The sequence below is a fragment of the Microchirus variegatus genome, assembly GCF_963457635.1.
Source record: "Microchirus variegatus genome assembly, chromosome: 6".
NCBI classification, from domain to species: domain Eukaryota; kingdom Metazoa; phylum Chordata; class Actinopteri; order Pleuronectiformes; family Soleidae; genus Microchirus; species Microchirus variegatus.
This window is the reverse complement of record NC_139807.1, coordinates 8,390,926-8,410,443: the sequence shown is the minus strand read 5'-3', so window position 1 is coordinate 8,410,443 and position 19,518 is coordinate 8,390,926. Positions and strand designations below refer to the sequence as shown.

The following is a 19,518-nucleotide window of genomic DNA, read 5'->3' as shown; positions in this document are numbered from 1 at the left end:
AAACCTGTGTCATCGTGACTGTCTCAGGTCGGTTGTTGCATATTGAGTTCATGTGTCTGTCATAATCGTCCGATGGGACGGACTCAGGTACATTCAGCTATTTCCCTACTAATTTGACCTACTGCAGCTTTAATGGGAGCTGCCGTATAAAACTATGATACAGGTACGAATATTGACATAGTATTGAAAATGTTTCATCAATATTCAGCCCTACTGCTTACTTTGCAAAACTGTAAAAGCATATTTTCTTTCTTCTCCTCTCTCTTTAAATTTTAGACAACAATTCTGTTATAGTGTCAGAGTGAATTTATGAATTATGAATGTGTCTGTAAAAACAATCTGGCAAAAGGTTTCTATCAATAATGAAAACATGTTTGTGTGTGGGCTAAAGTGAGGACACGTTAAACGACCGATACAGTATAAACGACAGGCACTCGAAAACTTCATTTCCCTGTATGTACTTTTGTGAGATGTTTTGACAGATTGCTTGCATTTTCAACCGGAAATGCAAAGGAAATCTAAAGGGAATCTTTTTCCAGTAAAAATCCATAATAGATGATATGCATGTAGAAATAAATAAAAATAGGAAATCCATGTAATACATTTCTCTGGTGTAAAAATAACAAATAGCTTCTGCACTTTCCAATAATAAGATACTTAATAATTTAGCCCTGGGGCTTGTGAAGCTTCTAGTTTTATTTCTACTTCCTGCTGTGACGTCTGATAACCATAGGCAAAACATGCAAACATTTCCAAAAACACTCATGAATACAAATGATTTTTCATCCCTACAGGGAGAAATCAGGGCACAAATCACTGAGTGCCAAAAAGAGATTAAAGGCTCTTAACTTTGAAGATCACATGACATTTAATTGGCGGCAGACACCTAGATGAGTTCATTCGTTTGCACGAGAGTGAGCGTGTGGCGCACGTTTCTTTTCTCTGAGCTCACCGACAGGACTGTGCATTGCTTCGGCTGTTGCTGTGAGCAAACTGTTATGTCATTGTAGCTCTCGTTGGTACTTTCCACAGGGGTGAGCTTGGCTCCCGGGCTCGTCATTTTCAGAGGGTTTCCCGGGGTGAGGTCTTTGCTGTTCTCCTGCAGGGGCCACATTTCCTGCCAGGTGAGCGACGGATGATGAGCGTGCTGACCGCTGAGCAGCGGCCTCCGCTGCCGGTAGTTCGCCCACACCTGAAGAATGGTCTCTTTGAAAGGTCGTGTCGTCAGCGTGTAAAGAATGGGATTAAGTGCACTGTTGATGGGTAGGATAAAGATAACCACCCAGGAGCTGATGGTACCTGCCGGAGGAGTGGGATAAGAAAGATTGAAATTATTAAAACGACAGACACGAGATTAAAGATCAAAAAGTAAAAAATGCAAAAGAGGTAAAAATAAGATGATGACACAGTTAGTATGAGTATGACATTTAAAAAAAAAAAAAGAATTGTTGTTTTAGTCTGACTAAACCGCAAAACATGTTGGAAATTGGAATTATCCACCCAGATTATGCGGCTGGAAGTCAAATTACGGACTCAAGTTGGTCTGGGGGCTCTGCGCATGCGCTAGGCTTAAGGCTTCCCAGCCCTGGCTAATACTCGGAAAGAATATAGAATAAAACAACAGTGTCAAAAACATGGTGAAAGTCAGGCCGCAATTTTTCAGACAGATGTGTCCTTGGGCAAGACACTTAACCCCACACGTTGCTCCTGACGGCTGTGCCGGCAGCGTGTGAGTGGGTATGAAAGATGAGTGATAGAGAAACGTATGAAAGTGTGAGTGAATGGGTGAATGGGAACTGTAGTGTAAAGCAGCTTTGAGTGGTCATCAAGACTGGAAAAGCGCTATATAAATACAAAACCATTTACCAAAACATTTGTTTACAGTCTGTTGCTGAGAAGGATGCTCATACTGGACAACTGTAACAAATAAAGGGCCAATTCCAATTCCTATCTTAACCCTCAAGCTCAACCCTTATCTTAACTGGCCCTCAAAACCAAGTGTTGAGGGTTACTTAGAAATGGGACACCCCTTAAATGCAGATACATCTTCAGACTGTAGGGGGCAGAATAACGCAAAAGCTGCGTCCAGTCTGTCAACTCCAAAAAAGAAGAAGAAGAACACATTTACCTCACGATTATTTATTTATTATTTTATTTCAGTCAAGTTATTAGGTTGTCAGTTAGTTATAAGATGATACTCATACAAATACCACAACCACGGACATATTCAGCTGACAGTTACCACACACCACGGCTTATTGAAGGGTTACCGATAGCGAACGATCGCGTGTGCGTACCGGCCGGCTATTGACAAAAGATCGTAAAATAAAAATAAATGTTACGCAACAATGGCGTCAGTAATCCATAATATGGGCCTAAACTAAGATAATACAATGGTTTTCATAATTTTTATATCTCTATTAAAGGGGAAATAAGTAGTTTATAGTGCCATCTAGAGGAGAGGCTGAAATTTACAACAAAGACCTGCTGCTCTGCTCACCCCCTCCCTTCCCTGAGCGCTACGGTATCCGCAGCTGGTCAAATGTCGTCCTCGTCGTCTTTCTCCGTGTCAGCAGATGAGGTTCGTGAGGCGAGGGAGAGTGCGAGCTACCGCGGCCGTAGCAGACGAAGCGGAGAGAGAGGAGGCGGGACTTCCGCTACAAGTAAAGAGACGCTTGATTTGTTCTCTCGCGTTTGTCCTTACAGGCTCCGGTAGAAACATGGCGCCTCGCTGCTAACAGTGGCTATGCGACCGCGGCCCGCGACCATGATATTTTACATGACTTTTTGAAACACTACGAAAATGAAACAAAAACTATTATACGGCGACTAGACAATGCAGGAGCACATAATATGTATAAAAAAGTGGATTTTGGGTTATATAAACCCATAAATACTACACATTGTCACTTTAACAAAGAAAATACTTAATTTGTATCGCACTCGCTTCGCTGCTTTCGACACCATCTTTCTTATGTGAAAACACGCAATGCATTCTGGGTAGCCCTTGCTCCCAAGGGTGGTCCCGTAAAATCTCAATATTGAGGGCGTTACAGCCCTTAAACTTGCCCCTCAACTTAATTTTGCTGAGAATCGGGACAGCACTTGCACTAGCGGGAGCGCACATTTTTGAGATTGAGAGTTAAGCAAGGAATTGGAATTCACCCAAAGTATCATCCTTTCATGTGATGACTGAATAATTATTGATAAGAAGTTAGAAGTGCTGGTGTGATGGTGCGAGTTCATGTCCTGACTGTCGACAGTCATGTTTATTTTTGTTATTTCTCTTTCATCTATTTCCTGTAAAAAATGAAGATGTGCGATGTTGCGAGGTGTGATTCTGCTGTGGACAGAAAACTTTCAGCACTGAGCTCATCACCGTTCATCTTCTATGTATATCTAATTAAAGATGGTCTGAAAAAACAAACTTTCTGTAATGCTGCTTTCACAACAAAAACAGTCAGTTTTCATTTTCGGTTACTCAACCTTTGAACACCAGTTAACAAGATAGAACTGATGAACTTACACTTTCTAAAAAATAAATAATTTATATTTTGAACACTATGGCAACTCGACATCAGAACGTATTGAAGGACTCAGTTCCTTTAATTGCTGAAGGGTTCACTCCTCACATTTCCTGTGTCAGAAACAAACGGATTCTATCATCTGATTAGATGTATATATTAAAACATGTTTGTATCATATATTTTATATGATATAAACAATACAATAAATTGAACTATTTGCATCTTTAGTTTTATTTCTCAGTGCATTTACAAGGTTTTCTAAATCTGCACAGTCCATATTAATAAATTACATTTCAAACACATAATTGAGCTAAAAACAGAAAGCTGAAACTTGTCATCGAATGAATTTGAAGAAACTGTATTTGTGGTTTGTTCCGCTGTTAATTCCTTTGAAGAGCTGCAGTGACTCTAGAACGTTCCTCCAGCAGGAAACTGCAGTTTGTCATCAAAACTGTACCTTGATGTCCAAAGCACAGTTTTGATGACATCATAGCACTGTCTGTTATAAAAGTCCGTTTAACCTTTATTTCATTTCATTTAACTTATCATCATAACCGGTACGCTTTGTCTGTTTACAACCTAATAAGTCGTGTGAGAAAGACAACTTCTTAGACACTCGATTTGTTCCCACCGTACTTGTTCTGGTTGCCCTTCCCAGAAGGGCGTTTGTGAAGCTGTAGCGAGCAGTTTAGTAAACGTCTGGACAGTGACTCGGACAGAAAAAAAAAGACGAGCAGCGACGACTGGTCAAACTGAAGTTGAGGTCGTTCTACGGCTCGTCTTTGGTTCATCAGGATGTCTGCACGTATTCTACCTGAGTCAGGTCTGCCGGTCAAATGTGTCCAAGAGCAAAGTGAGGTGGAGATTTTTGAGGGCGGAGAGCTGGAGAAAGATGTTGACTTACAAACTGGTAAGTAGAACAAGACGGGGAAAAAAAAACTAATGAATGTGTGACAATTTGGTGGTTTTAGAGAAATATCACATAGTCATCGGCGTACCGTCACACTCAACTTTCTTTTATACATTATTATACTGAGATCGTCACAGTGTTTCCCACAGTGTGGGATTAATTTCTCCTCTGTGAGACTGTTGACTTTATTCCATTGGTTTTTGACGTTTCCCTTTTATGTTTTTACCTTGTATCTCGGCTGATGCATGCTAATGGGTCTAGCCTTGTTGAGCTCAATACAATAATAGCAATGAGGACAATAAAGTGTATGTCTATATTTGGTAATTCTTTGTGCTGCCACCAGAGTTTAAAAACTCTGTGAGAATAATGTGATTTCTCATGGGTAGAAGAACCACAGAGTGAGGAGAAGCTTCCAGCTGTGAGAAGATGCTGTTCCAGAGCGTCGGCTGTGACTCTGGCAGTGCTGTATCTGCTGATATTAGCCGGGATCACAACACGCTGTGAGCATTTCTTTCTCCATTAAAGTCTCCTTTGACCCACATTCAACGCTCTTTGAGTCAAATTATGTCCCGTTGCAGACTGTGTTTCCTTGCATTGTTGAACTCATGATCTGTTTCTTGATTAGAAAATATTGTTTGGTCTTGACACAGGAAATGATGCATGAAAGTGGATTTCATTTTGTTTGGTGTCTTATTAATTTGTTTCTTACCAGATATTTTAGTCACTTTTGAAAATGACCAGCTGCAGAACAGACACATAAACCTGAACAACAGCTACAACAACCTGAACAAAAACTACAACAACCAAAACCAACTGGCAGAGACTAAAGGTTTGAAAAAACACAATAACATGATTCACTGGATCAAATGTCTCACTGACTGTTAGGTGTAAATATTACAGTGTGCTACTGTTTTCCAAGTCTTGATATTTGTCAGTGAACATCACTGAGATACAGAGCAGTTACCAGGATGAGGTTAAGAAGCTGAAGGAAAAAAACTAAGAAGAGATAAATGTTTATTTTTAAATCCACTGACATGATGTCTTCCTTAAATTGTCTGTTTCATGACATTGGCAGATGTTATCAGTGACTCTAAGTGTCTTGTCTTTACAAACATTTTTGACATGAAGTGACGCGGTGTCCTGAGGGATGGACCAGATATGGATGCAGTTGTTACTTTAAATCCAATGAAGAGCAAAACTGGGATCATGCCTGGTTTTACTGTGTTAGGCAAGATGCTTATCCGGTGATGATCAACAGTGAAAATGAGCAGGTGAGTGTCCGTTAATGAAACTGTCACTGATCTGTTACTCACTAAACTCTGACCATGATGATCATCGTCTCTTGTCGACTGTTAGAAATTTGTTACAGAGCTGAATAAGAACGAAGAGTTTTGGATTGGTTTGGAAACGCACGAAACAGAACGTGGATTCATGTGGCTTTGGAATGACAAAACAACGTGAGATAAAGTTTTTGTTTGAATTCACTTTCCTCAAAGTCAAAGTTTGAAACTGATGGGGCAGATGTACAGACATTAGTGAGTTTCACATAAACAGAACCTTCATTAGCAGAGTGTGACGTCAAAAAGTGTTTGAAACAAACCTTTCAAACTAATGTGTTCACTGACGTCTCACAGAAAATGTCTGAAATATTTAAAGTGAGATTCAAGTTTATTTAATCAATCCTGAGTTTCAGCTCAGTGTAATACTTTGAATTATTGTTCACAGGTTCAAGGGCAGAGAAGGGTTGGAAGAGCCCATACACTACAATGACAAAGTATTCTGTGATAAACATGGAAAATGGACACAGGATCGTTACTCTTTGAAAAAGAAGTGGATCTGTGAGAAACAGACTTGTTTCTCCAAAAATGACAGAAGGTATTTGTGATCTCATGAGCCTCAGAACTTCCTGCTTTTGCTCAGTTCTTTCTTCTCCGTCACATGTTGAATGATGTCTCTCTGTCGTCTCCTCTGCTCACACAGGAACGAGGTTGGACGTCGTAAAGCGAGGGTGTCAAACTCTGGCCCAGTGTAATTATATTTGGCCCGCAAAGCAATACCAAACGATTACTAGGGCTGGCCCGCCGTTATACAGCATTTGTGCAGACCGCGCGTTCGCAGACTAAGGCTGCGCATCCGCAGTCTGTGTGGACGCTGTGAACATCTGTGTGCGTTCCATAAAGTAACGTAACGATCCCGAAAATATCCCTACGTCTAGTCGGGATATTTCCTGCAGTTGTTTATATTTCACTCCAAGCCTCAATCCTGAACCGTCTGGCTCTTCATTTTCTTTTAAATTGTGATCGTATAGATGGGTAGACGGAGGATCTCCTTCGCTTGATCCTCAGGATTTATTCAGCTCAGAGCCCTGAGCCCAAACATTGATGAACTAGCGTCCAAAAGGAGATGCCAGGTATCTTAGCTTGAACACATCAGAGGAGATCAGTGTGTAGCAAACTGAGCTATAATTAATGTTTTCTTTATGCACTTTTTTGTGCTACTTCAAGGAATAGGTTTGAATGTTTGCACGTTAATTGAAAGATATCATTATTAGATATTTGGTTTATTGTTATTTTATTTTGAAAATTATTATAAGCCTGTGGAAAAAGATAACTTTACATTTAAATAAGAAGGCTGCAAATAAATTAGAATGCCATTGATGTGTTTTTTATTTTAAATTCTATTTTGCAACTCTGCAAAATTTAGTTATACTGTGTAGTATTGAACTTTGCTTGTTCTAATTTCAATGTAACGCAAAGCAAAACTTGTTTGGACCCTCATTGTTATCTGGAAGATTATTATTCAATAAATATCGACGTTGGCCCACAACTTTGTCCAAGTTTTACATTTTGGTCCACTGTGTATTGAGTTTGACACCCCTGTCGTAAAAGTGTAAAACTGGGGTTCAACTAAATCCAAGTTTTTTTTTTTTTCTTTCTTTCTGTTGCTGCCAAAACGTCTCTCAGTGTGAGATAAGATGGATGAAATGTTACATATTACATCTTTTGAGAAATATCTATATTTCAAGAAATTTCACCTTTATCAGCTTCAGAGGTGACATGCAAAATCATGCAGCTTTGCAGAGAACAGCAACTGAAGTCAGCCTGGATTCACAGCAGGGGCCCATATTCAGTTAGAGTTATAATCCTCTTCTGTGCATATCATTCAAAAGCTCAGTGCCTTCAAAAAGCCTCATAGGGGATACAACTTCCAAGGACACCCTCTTGTGTCCCAGCATGTGTTTACTGGCATTTAGACTCGTTTTATTTTGGGGAGTTTTACAGCAGTTGCATCTGTAATGTTGCATTACTGCCCGCAGCAACGCTGTAAAATCTCTGACATTGCTCCGTGTAGCTCAATGGCCCAGCGCAAAACTTTACTACAAGAAAGTCAACAAACTTCGGAGCGTTACAGTCATTGTACATTATGCCCAGCATCCGCCTTCCCTTTCCACTTCACACGACTAACTTCCGTCACAACCTCGTTCGAAACAGAGTGAAGAAGATCTGGTTCCAGATAGCAATTATCTTTCGGTTGACAGTCGGTTGACAGTCTTTATCTGTGCAGTAACCCCTATCCCTTATTGCCACAGCATCATCATTGAATCAGCCACACATTTATTCTCCTGCTCAGTCTAACTTCAGCCATAAAAACATCCAGAAGTCTGAATTTTCCCCTCGCCTTAAATGGCATCAGTTTATAATTTATTGCTCAGACCCAGACCCTCAGGAATCCACTGACCCCACTTTGAAGGGGGAAAACACTTTGTTACTTCTGTTCTTCTTAAGTTCACTCTTTGTCATTCTCATAACATCAGAGCTGCACAACTCTGCCAGGAGTAATGAGATAATTAGACAGCAATGACTGCATAGAGATCTTTGAGAAAATGAAATCGACTCAGAAGTGTCTGGAGACAATGCAACACTGTTTTTTAGAGTGGGTGGCCAATGGAACAAGGAGTCGCAGCGTTGACACTGTTTGCGTGAGATGCCACAAAACCAATATTGCAAATGTCTTGCTCTCAAACTTTCCACATAAACACAGATTAAACCAAACGAAATTAAACTAGTAGTAAAAATATAAGGTAAAAAAATAAAATGTCAACGTGATGCAATGTGCAACACATAAATATCGAATACAGATTAGTATTGATATAATGTGTTTTCACCATGCTCAGAGTCTCCCCTAGCAAACACTGGGATGTCACAAGCGTTTGGCCATGTATGTTTGGAGTGTATCATGTACACACATAAAATCTTTGAAAAAAAAAAAAAATTTCATGTAAAATAAATGGTTAACCACTACGATGATTAAAGTGAGAAAATATGATTTCTTTTCCTGGCTTAACTAACACAGCAAGACCTGAAACTAGAGAAAATACTTACTGATGTAATGTCAAGTTAGAAATAGTATAATTTTGTCATAGACTTGTATACAAAATGACAACAGTGGATCAACTGGTTTTAGGCACTTCAGCTCTGGCGTCACTTCACAGACCAACAGTCACATACTCTATGTACAGTATATAGACCTACAGTCTGTGATCTAGCCATTAATAATGAACAATCTGTATCTTTCTGTCAACTCCTGTGAATCCAAACCACCTATAGCTGAAGAATGGCACAGAATGGGCTTATTTGGTGCTCACAATAAAGCATTCCTTTAAATTGTTATAGCACTTCTACTATACCGGGAATCTCCACCTGCAGCAGTGACAGGATCTTGAGGATGAATATCGGGATCCAGCAAAGGGAGTCCGTGACGACAATCGAGAAGAACCTTTTGGCGATGGTCACCTCTTTCTTGATGTGGTTGCTGTATTTGGTGGTCTGAGTGCCAGTTCTCTGGATGTTATAGAACATGCTTGCATAGGAAAGGACAATGATGAGGAATGCCACCAGGTTCAGACCTACAAAGAGATTATTTGGTTAGTTGCAGGACTGCCATACTTGTACCGCATCAACCGCATCGCACTCTGTCAAGCAAAACTATCAGATCTGACTGGGCAAGTGTAAACACAGGTGGGGACAATAGGTATTTATTCTACACATATGCTGAAACAACTGTTTTTTTTGACTAAAATTCAGTCGTACTACGTCTCGCTTCACCAGTGAAATGCTGCTGATGTATTGGCATGAAATTCATCACTTCCTGAGTGGAGCGCGGAAATATCACAGAACAAGGGGACTAATCAAGGCTTTTATATTTAAAAGTTACGCTCTATAGTTTTAAATAAAAAAAAATGATGCGTTTGCAATTAGCTATAGAAAGTAGCTGAACAAAAGGAACCTCTTCATAGCTGATTACTGAGGTCTATGGTAGTGTTTGCTCATTTCTGCTTCTGCTGCTACATTTGTGACATATTTAAATTTTATTTAATATATATGTAGTTTGTGGGAATGGGTGATGTGGGGGTGTGGTGTGGGGAAGGGGTTGTTCTTTGTTTTATTTTATCCTGCGAAGCACTTTGGTCCTTTGGTTATCTGCGACCAGTTTGCAACCGGATAGCACCTGACCACTTGTTATCTGATCTGCCAAACCCCTTTGGGACGTGGTCGGAGACACATCGTGACCACATTGAACAGAAGTGTGAATGCAACGAGTCTCCTCTGCTTTCATCGGTTTTCCACTTGTCAAAGACGACTTGTTCCCCTGCTTTCGAAAAGCAAAGAGGAATCCATATGAGAAGAAGGGGGGGGGGGGTGATTTAAGGGATTGGATAGCAATCGGATTTTGATGTTGACACTGGAGATGCTCGTTAATATCACTTGTAAATGCATGTGGTTAAGCCCTATCTGCTGAGTTATTACTTTGTCTGAGAAGTGCTATATAAATAAAGTCTGACTGATTGAAAACACAACAAAAAAGTTAAGTGGACTAGAGAGACTGTAAATACCCACCAAGGAAAATAACGATGGAGTAAACATGAGCCCATAGCGTCTCAGGCTGCTCCGAGTGCAGAGGGAAGCAAACGCCATTTGTCCCGTAGAAGTTGCGAAACAGCCCCTTGCAGACCAACGGCAGGAAGGCAACGATGAAGCCGAACACCCAAATCCCGAGGAGGATCGTGACAGTCCGTCGCCAGCCCGGCGTCAAATACTTGAAAGGGTAGACGATGCAGATGTACTTCTCCAGAGTGAGATACGTGAGGAGCAGGACAGATACCTCAGTGGACAGCATGGCCAAAGAGCCGATGACCTGACACTGACTGCTGTCCATCCAGGCCTGAGCGTGCCGGTTGTACTCGCCTCGATACTTCAGGTCGTACGCGCCAATCATGAAGAGGTAGATGCCCATTAGTCCATCTGCACCTGTGAACAGCAAAGAAAGAGAGGTGTATTTATGACAACAAAATCCTGACTTTACAGCTGCTGCATTCAGTGGTGCATAAAAAGTAAAACAAGGACAAACTGCATGGTGCTTTAGATTTAGATTTCCTCAAAGGCCAATAAAGAGGGCAAATCCCAGCACAGTTGGTGTCGTCTTTGTTGTCAAGCGAGAGGCGCAGAGATAAATGGATAGACTGTGATGATATATAATGTGAAAGAGTGACCTTTTTATAGCAGCTGAATAAAGAGGATGCAGCAAGCGCAGATGTACACAAATGATATAGCATAGCCACCACCACTATGCTGAGAGTTTCATGATTACATTCTACTCTTTACATGTATCTACATGGCCTCAGCTGGAGGCAGAAATAATCCGTAAAAGTAAATTTCAATATCTGGACATAAATATTCATGTATAGAAATAAACAAAATGCGCATAATTACATGATTACAGGGGGAAATGATTGAACCAGTGGGGGTTTAAACTCTTCATAAACAGGAAAGAATGAATGCATAAACAAACATCTTTTAATTTACATGCATATTTACATATCACTACTAAATCCCAAACCATAAGTTCATGTGTTGTTGCCTTTTACATACGATACTTTATCTTGTCACAGCCTACAACTTCTGAAGAATTTCACCGCGGCTTCATCAGTCACCGCTCGATGTTTTGTTCCTTGCAAATGCAGCAAATCCACGACCCAAACCCTCCTGACAGCCTTTCCTTTGATATGGATACCAGTGATCATCAAAAAGCATTTCTGATCTAACGCTCAATGGATATGATCTTTAAAGGCTCCCTGTATGTTTTTTTTTATGTTAGTATGTCATGTGATAACTGGACTGGTAAACTGAAGATTCACCGCAGACTGTCCTCCGGGCAACTTTTGAAGCAAAACATACCAATCAATCTCGTTTGTTTCTTTTGCATGTTTGCCGTGTATTGTCATAAGTCAACTGAATCGCATATTAGCTGTATAGTCAATTAAATGACACTCTTTTATATCTAGTTCTGCAGCCAACATTAATTCCTAAAAGATTAAACTTGACAAACTGACTCAACTGGCCTCAACATCTTCGGCAGCAGTATGGACACTGACACGAGTGTTCTGAGAAATTACCAGCAGAGAAAGTGATCAGAAAGTAAAGGTCAGATAAAAAGAGAGGCAGAGAATATTAATGCGTGAAATGATGAGGGCAACTCGAGTGGCATAAATATCAAATGATGCACTGATTTCCAGGAGGAGTCGAATCTTTTCAAGTTATCACTTCAGCACCGGTGATTCATCTGCACGGCTGCACATCCCTGTCTCTTCTTTGTATTTGACACCTCAACTTCTTCAACTCTGTGCCACCCCTTTAATAATGATGATTAAAGGCAACATGCATGCACACCATGAGGGGATTTAATCCATTGTTGTTTTAAAGAAATGAAAAGTATGGAAACTATCCCACTGATTATCTTTAAGCCCTGTTTCTGTCATGTCAGCCAGTAAAATTTTTATTAAAAAAGCACGTAGGTCCCACCGACATCCTCGTGATAAGCTTTTAAATGTCGACGCATAAAGAAATTGTGCTGCAAAATGATATGAGATATAATGAGATATTTTCAGAGCTCTTTGATCTTAGCAGCAAACGTCTTAGGCCACCATTAGAGTTTCTAATTCACTTTATTGTAAGCCAGAAAAGTTTATTTATATAGCACCTGTCACATATATAAAAAATAAAAGTAATATATTACTGTATAAGTGATATAAGTGAATATTAAAAGAGAAAAGATAAAATAAAAGTACAACGGATAAAAATATAGACACACAAACAGATTCAAAGCCATAAAATGTCCGTCTGGACTTTTTTTTTTGCTTATTTTAAATCATAAAAGGGCCATAAAATGTCCCGTAAGCCCTGTTTTTCCAGAATAACGTTAAATAACTGGCAGTTAGTTAACTGCTTGTTAAAATAGTGTATTAACAACGTAAAATTGAGAAAAACTGAAAGTTCTCAGCTTTCAGAAACCAATAGAATTTTTCTAATAGCACAAACAGTCACGTAATTACGGTAATGCAGGATGTGCTGCGATATGCTCGGTGTTGATAGAGCGACACCCCGACTCTCTTAGAACTGGAGAGCGTTACAGGCTCCTGTAGAAACATGGCTTCTCGCTGCTAACAGTGGCTATGCGACCGCGGCCCGCGACCATGTTATTTTAAATGACTTTTTGAAACACTACGAAAATGAAACAAAGAATATTATACAGCGACTAGACAATGCAGGAGCACATAATATGTATAAAAAAGTGGATTTTGGGTTATATAAACCCATAAATACTACATATTGTCCCTTTAAGTCCTGTCCTTCACCTCCTCAGCATCAGTACTTTGAGTGAATGCACACATATATATATGTACATATATATACACACGCACGCACGCACGCACACACACATATGTATACATAGCGTTTTACAGCTCTTATCCAAATGACAAAGTGCAAGGCTGAATATGCACTTTGTGGAGCTTTTGGTTATGAACTCATTCATTCCTACCGAGTAGTCTTGGTTTGCCAAGTACAGCCTCGAAATAACAGATTCCAAAAGTGACAATGATGCTGTGTAACAGCACAAATGATCATCAGATGGATAACTTCTGTCATCACGGTACATACACGGTCAATGGCAATGCAATTATGTCGCCCACTGACTTGACAGGGTTGTCATCACAGTGCCTTTGCCATATTTTAAGTCAGTTTTGTTTTATTATGGTGTGAATCGCTGGGCTCAGATGGCTGTTATTAAATTCTGGGATGAGATTTTCTCTTGTTATTTTTACATTCAGTATTCATGAGAGACTCTAACAATGTGTGTGATATGAAATCTGTTGATGAAATGAGCTATTAATCACACTAGATTTTGTACCAAGTGTGGAGACGTCTTTACGTACAACAAACGTCAGACTTTTCTGTGTTTTGTTGATATTGTTATTTGTTCTCCTGTAGTTTTGTCATTTCTACTCCCGTGGTTGCACTTAAAGCAACGAAAAGGTAAATATAAAGGTGTGAACTTCTCTGACCATCCCGACGTCGACTGGCATCATCTCTTCTTCAAAATGTGAAACGCGAGCTCAGTGCAAGAACTTTTCAAATCTGATTCCATACATTTGGATAGCAAATTCAATTTCTACCACTAAACACCATAAACAGACTTGTTTTTTTGACTCACAGCAGAGGGAGATGATGCACATGGCGTGCAGTTTGTTCTCGGAGCGGATGTAGGAGCGCATGCAGATGACGAAGATGTTGCCGAAGCAGGTGGTGGCGGACACCACCCAAACGAAGACCCTCAGCACGATGTTGGCCAGCAGATCCTCGAAGGACGAGATGCCGTCGGTGTTTGGCTTGCAGCTGCGCACATGAGGAGCGTAGCCACAGTACTGGAACTTCTTGAAGTAGCTGGGATAGATAGAAGATTAAAGCAGATTATCATTACACAACATAACACATATTTTTTTTTTAATTTTATTAACATTTTATTCACAGTTATGACAGTTTCTTCATGCATTCATTATGAAAGATTGTGAAAGATTTTAATCCCGATGTGACATCCTGGTATATAAATAAATGTAGACAGGTTTTATGTGCCCACTGGTTTTGAGATATTGAACATATTTGCCTCCGTGCTAGTTCAACATTAGGGAGTCAAACGCCGTTTCTGGTGTTTTGATCTAAATGCTAATGAGACTTCATTTTAAGATGTATAATGTGTCTCCACTTTATACCCACTCTACAAAAATGATCATGCACTGGTGATGTAATTTAAAACTTGGGTCTGTGCAGCAGTGGTTTGCGGAGCGGAGCTGTGGTCCCAAAGATGCACATACTCGACCACTCGGGAGTCACTTTTAGGCTTCAATGACAACATTTCACATCAAATAATTCATCAAAATCTAACTTCTCACAAAAAAACACTTCCAGGTGATGTGAAGAATGAACTAATAGAGGAAACCAATTATCGATGAAAAACATTGATGTGCACATTGTGTCCATTCTTATAAATGCTAATGGGAACATTGTCATTTTTAACCACGTTAGCAGGCTAATATAGCTCGAGGCACATATAACTAAGGACTACAGGTGGAAATTAGCTTCAGGCTACAACCTGGCATATTTACATTAAGCATTGTCCCTTTCCTTAAATAAAATAAATATATAAATAGACAAAGAATGGCCAAGGCTTGATGGTAAACTCACTTAAATGTTAGTTTTGCAGGAGTCAGCAAAGTGTTCTACAAAAGAAAAACAACCCAATGGATGTGCTACATATAAAGTTATCATCAAATTTAATCAGTGCTGGGCACGAGGTTAAGGTACGTTAACACATGATGCGTTTCCATGACGACTGACCGGAAAAAGACGCGCGTGACACCGGAGTCCAGGCACCGTTTACCAGTTAGCTCCGTTAGCTGCATTAGCGCCTTTTAGCGCCAGTTAGCGCGCCTACAGTCGAACTGGAGCGGTCTATTTATTAAAACGAAAAGAGCAGCGCTAAAAATAACCAGCGTACCTGTGTACTGCATATGTGTGCCTCTGTTTTTCAAGTTTTGCGCTACTTTAGAGAGGCACCGTTTAACAGTTAGCTCCGTTAGCTGCATTAGCTCCTTTTAGCGCCAGTTAGCGCGCCGACAGCTGAACTGGAGCGGCCTATTTATTAAACGAAAAGAGCAGCGCTAAAAATAACCAGCGTACCTGTGTACTGCATATGTGTGCCTCTGGTTTTTCAAGTTTTGCGTTACTTTAGAGACTCATTTTAACAATCCGGAGTCACGTAAACATGACGTCACGCGCATCTTTTTCCGGTCATGGAAACACGCCCAGCACTAAATTCAATAGGATTATTCCACTGGACAGCAGATGTCTATCAGTATATAAAGCTTTAGAGACATATATTTTAAACTTAGTGACATAATGGAACTTAAATAGAAGTTGCCTTGAGGCACTTCAGCGTGTGCATGGAAGGCTAAAGTGACGTTTATTTACTCTCCTTGCTGCATCCTATTCAGAAACACCAGGCGTGTATCTTGGGTCGTTTTAACGGCACAGGAAATGAATTACACTAAGCCTGTCTAAATTATCTCCCAGCTGCAAAAGAATGCCGACAGCCTTGGTTCGGATACTACGAGACAAAGCACAGTAAACGTGAAGAAAGCCTACAATCTACATGACAACCAAATGATGAGGATTAACGGAGCAAAAATACTGAGCAAAACAATGAAACACTTACATATGAGTCAAGTATTTCAGAGGCTCAAACATCCGCCGTTGAATGTTTCCAATTTCAATCCCCTCTATGCTCCTGTAGAAAATATATATATAAAAAAAGCACATTCACTATATTTCAATGAAGGATCTCCTCTGAAAAAACAGCCTTTCAAGCGAAGAAATACTTTTACAAGCACAGACAGACACGGTATCTTTCATTTGATGATTGTTACATTAGTGGGGACTTCTACTTCCATCTCAGAGGCAAAGGCACATCATTCACATCATATCACAACACCACAGAAGCAGTGTTATTTGAAAAATAAAAATAATAATAAAAAATGGGATAGTGCTAAATAAAGTGCAATATATATATATGAATAAATAAATAAATAGTGCTGACAGCGTGTCAGTATCTCTGTGCACACACTTTAGTCGCACAAACAGTGACTTCAGACTTGACTTGCGACTCAACATCAAAAGACACCAGACTTGTGACATGTGTCACCCCACGGAAAAATGTGATACAAACAGCTTGCCAAATTTGAATGAAGCGTATAAAAGTTAGAATTGGAAAATTCAGCAAACACTCCATCCCCTGAGAGGAGAGAATATTTGGTCTACTCTCCTCCAAAGTACAGAAACGTCTTGTTAGTCGTTTTTCAAGAATATTAATGTAAATTTAGGGAGAGGGGACATTTTCACCATTTTTGTCACAGTTTAATAACAATACTGTACACAAATTGAGCTTTTCCACTACTCAGTACCGGCACGGCTCGACTTGAAGCGACACGGTTTGGACTGGTTTCCCATTACTACAGTACGGAGGCTGCAGGCAACTGCCGTGACAAGCGGCATACACAAAATAGTGATTTGTGAGGCAGTTTTCGGTGTACCGAGTCATTAGAATCAGTATGGCGGAAGGGGTTGCGATGCGCCTCGCTGCTCTTGATCGCCAATCTCAGCAAGGCTGTCGCTAAATACACCAGACTCGTCTGTAAAGTGTTGATATTTTAGACATTTCCTTGCTAATTGTTGGATATTATTGCACGTTTTCAGGATTTTTAAGTCTTTTGAACTGATCTGCAGTTCGACATTGTTCAGCTTGTGTCGGGTGTCGTGCTCATGACTCTTCCAGTGACGACACTCTCTGACCAATCAGTGGACGGCAGTCTGACGACGTCGGCTCAACTCGCTTGGAACTTTGCATTACAATCGCAAATGGAAAAGCAAAAACACTGTGCCGTGCCGAGTTGCGTCGCACTGGGCCTTTGTAGTGGAAAAGCATCAAAACACAGAGCTGGTTTAACTATAGTTGTTATCTCTGTCTCCCTCTTTCTCTATCAAGAAAGTGTTTCCAGTCTTAAATCCATCATTTTGTACCACAGGTGTCATTTTTTTCACTTGTTCTCAGCCACTCTATTGTAAAATACAATGTGTTTGTGTACATTTAAATGTAACAGGAAGGCTCTGAAAATATATAAAACACAACCTGCAAAGGTATAATTTTAAGGAGTAACTTACAATGACTTCAGTTTATACAGTTTGTCAAAGTGGTTGACTTGGAGCTCCAAAATAGGATTGTAGGATATATTCCTGGAAAATAATAACACAGGTGTGAAAGTCAATCACATAACATGGAATTGGTTTCCACTTCTTATATCTTATATCATAGTATGTGGAATTTCAAAAGGACAAGCTGCTGCACATCTTTGAATATAGATTGGTGGCATTTACTGTATGGAAGCCAAACTGTGCATGTGACTTTCTTCTCATGTAGACTAGCGTATTGAAGATGTGCGCATGCATTATTATGCATGATTTCCTTTAACACAACATCCCGTCATCCACCCATCAGCACAGTATTTGTTTACTGTTACCGCCTCTGCATGTGCTGTTTAAATTATAACCCTCCCTCCCATTTTTCAATAATTCACACCCAAATTCACATTAAGATTGATGCTCAGCAATGCTCCTGCTATTGTCGTTAAAACACATATATAGCAGTTTTAATTGGCAATTGCTAAGTCTGCCATTCCCCTGGTGGGTTTAGGTTTCAAGAGGTACACAAGAAAATGCTGCATGCTTAAAATAGACTACTCATTTATCTAAATTATGTCAGCCTCTCTGCTGACAAATAAACTCGCCGTTTGTGTCGTGATAAAATCATCCCAAGGGACTGTAGTATTGTAAATCAAGGGTTGGGCTGACCACAGTTGAAAAAGCTAAGTTTGGTTGCGATTGATCACTTCACTTCACTTTCCCCCACTAAAATTAAAAGTCAAACGGCTTTTTTTTGGTGAGGGTCACTGAATGCACCTCTAAGCTCAACATGCTGTGGACCAGTGGTGGTTACTGGTCTTTGAAACAGGGGAAGCTCAATTCAGGCCCAATGAACTCAATGAACTAGCCATGTAGTTAATTAGGTTTGAGAATACTTTCAGTTTTGAAATTAAAAAAACAACAGTAAATATTTGACCATTTATCATTTATATTACATTTTAGAGGAAGTTTTTCCTTGCTTGAATGAAGCTCTCAAGCACAGTACCATGGAAACTAAACTTTCTGTTTTTTTTTTTTTATCATTGGAAGAAAATCATGTCGACACACAGCAAAAGTGCATATCCATTTCATGCATCAAAGTAGTCGTGTTCCATCTTTTTAAATTTCCCTGGAATTGCCTCTGCATCAAGAACATCAGTAGTTTTCTGTCGGATGTCATTAGCAAATACAGCATCAAAAGAAAAAAGCCTTTTAATGTGCATGGAAAAGCTATGCTTGAACACAGAGCTATACATCCCGGTGTGTGTGTGTGTGTGTGTGTTTGCGAAAGCTCAACTCACAGTTGGAGCAAATCCCCCAGTAAAACAAAGAGATTGGGAGGGATTGCCACCAGCCTGTTGTTGGACAGATCCCTGGATGGGAAAGACAAATCCACATCAGTTCAACATAAAAAAATGCACACAATTCTTGAAGTACAACACCCTCTGTAACCTTGTGCAATGTACAGTAGGCGGACTGCATATCAGGCACGTAGAAATGAGACCTGAAATAAATTCCTCCTATATATTTTCTTTCTAATGCAATTCACTTGTTTGATGCCTCCCACGTCTTTTTTTCTCATCAACCGGCACAATATGCTGTGCACAAACACGCAAGAATCTGTGGGTTTACAGTGTAATGAGAAGTGTGCTCCTGTGAGGTGATGATGAGAGCTGCAGAGTCGAGCCTGGTTTATAATACATAATATAACAATACTATAATTTTCGAAATGCCTTGATTATAAAGCAAAATTAGAAATCTATTCACTTGGAAATACAACCTACAATTATGTGTAATGATTTACTATATTACATGGCTGAAGGCTTCTGGGTGATAAAAAAACACGAGACAGTTCACTGCCACGAATATCAACTTTATCATTATGATACACAGCAACATATATATGTCATAAGTCATCATTTGAAAAAAAAAAAAAGCCGGTCATAAAAGTGTG

General features: G+C 39.9%; 1 protein-coding gene across 1 annotated transcript in view; it reads right to left on the bottom strand.

Annotated features, from left to right (window-relative positions):
• Positions 1–874: 874 nt before the first annotated feature.
• rxfp1 (relaxin family peptide receptor 1) overlaps positions 875–19,518 on the bottom strand; it is a gene marked incomplete at its 5' end in the record, with an annotated part of 73,136 nt that continues 54,492 nt past the window's right edge. Inside the window, 7 exons of the mRNA XM_083891418.1 lie at positions 875–1,299; positions 9,125–9,343; positions 10,335–10,745; positions 13,987–14,216; positions 16,045–16,116; positions 17,547–17,618; positions 18,866–18,937. Of these exons, the coding sequence (XP_083747544.1) occupies positions 887–1,299; positions 9,125–9,343; positions 10,335–10,745; positions 13,987–14,216; positions 16,045–16,116; positions 17,547–17,618; positions 18,866–18,937 (1,489 nt within the window). The 3' untranslated portion in view covers positions 875–886. The remainder of the gene's footprint in view (positions 1,300–9,124; positions 9,344–10,334; positions 10,746–13,986; positions 14,217–16,044; positions 16,117–17,546; positions 17,619–18,865; positions 18,938–19,518) is intronic.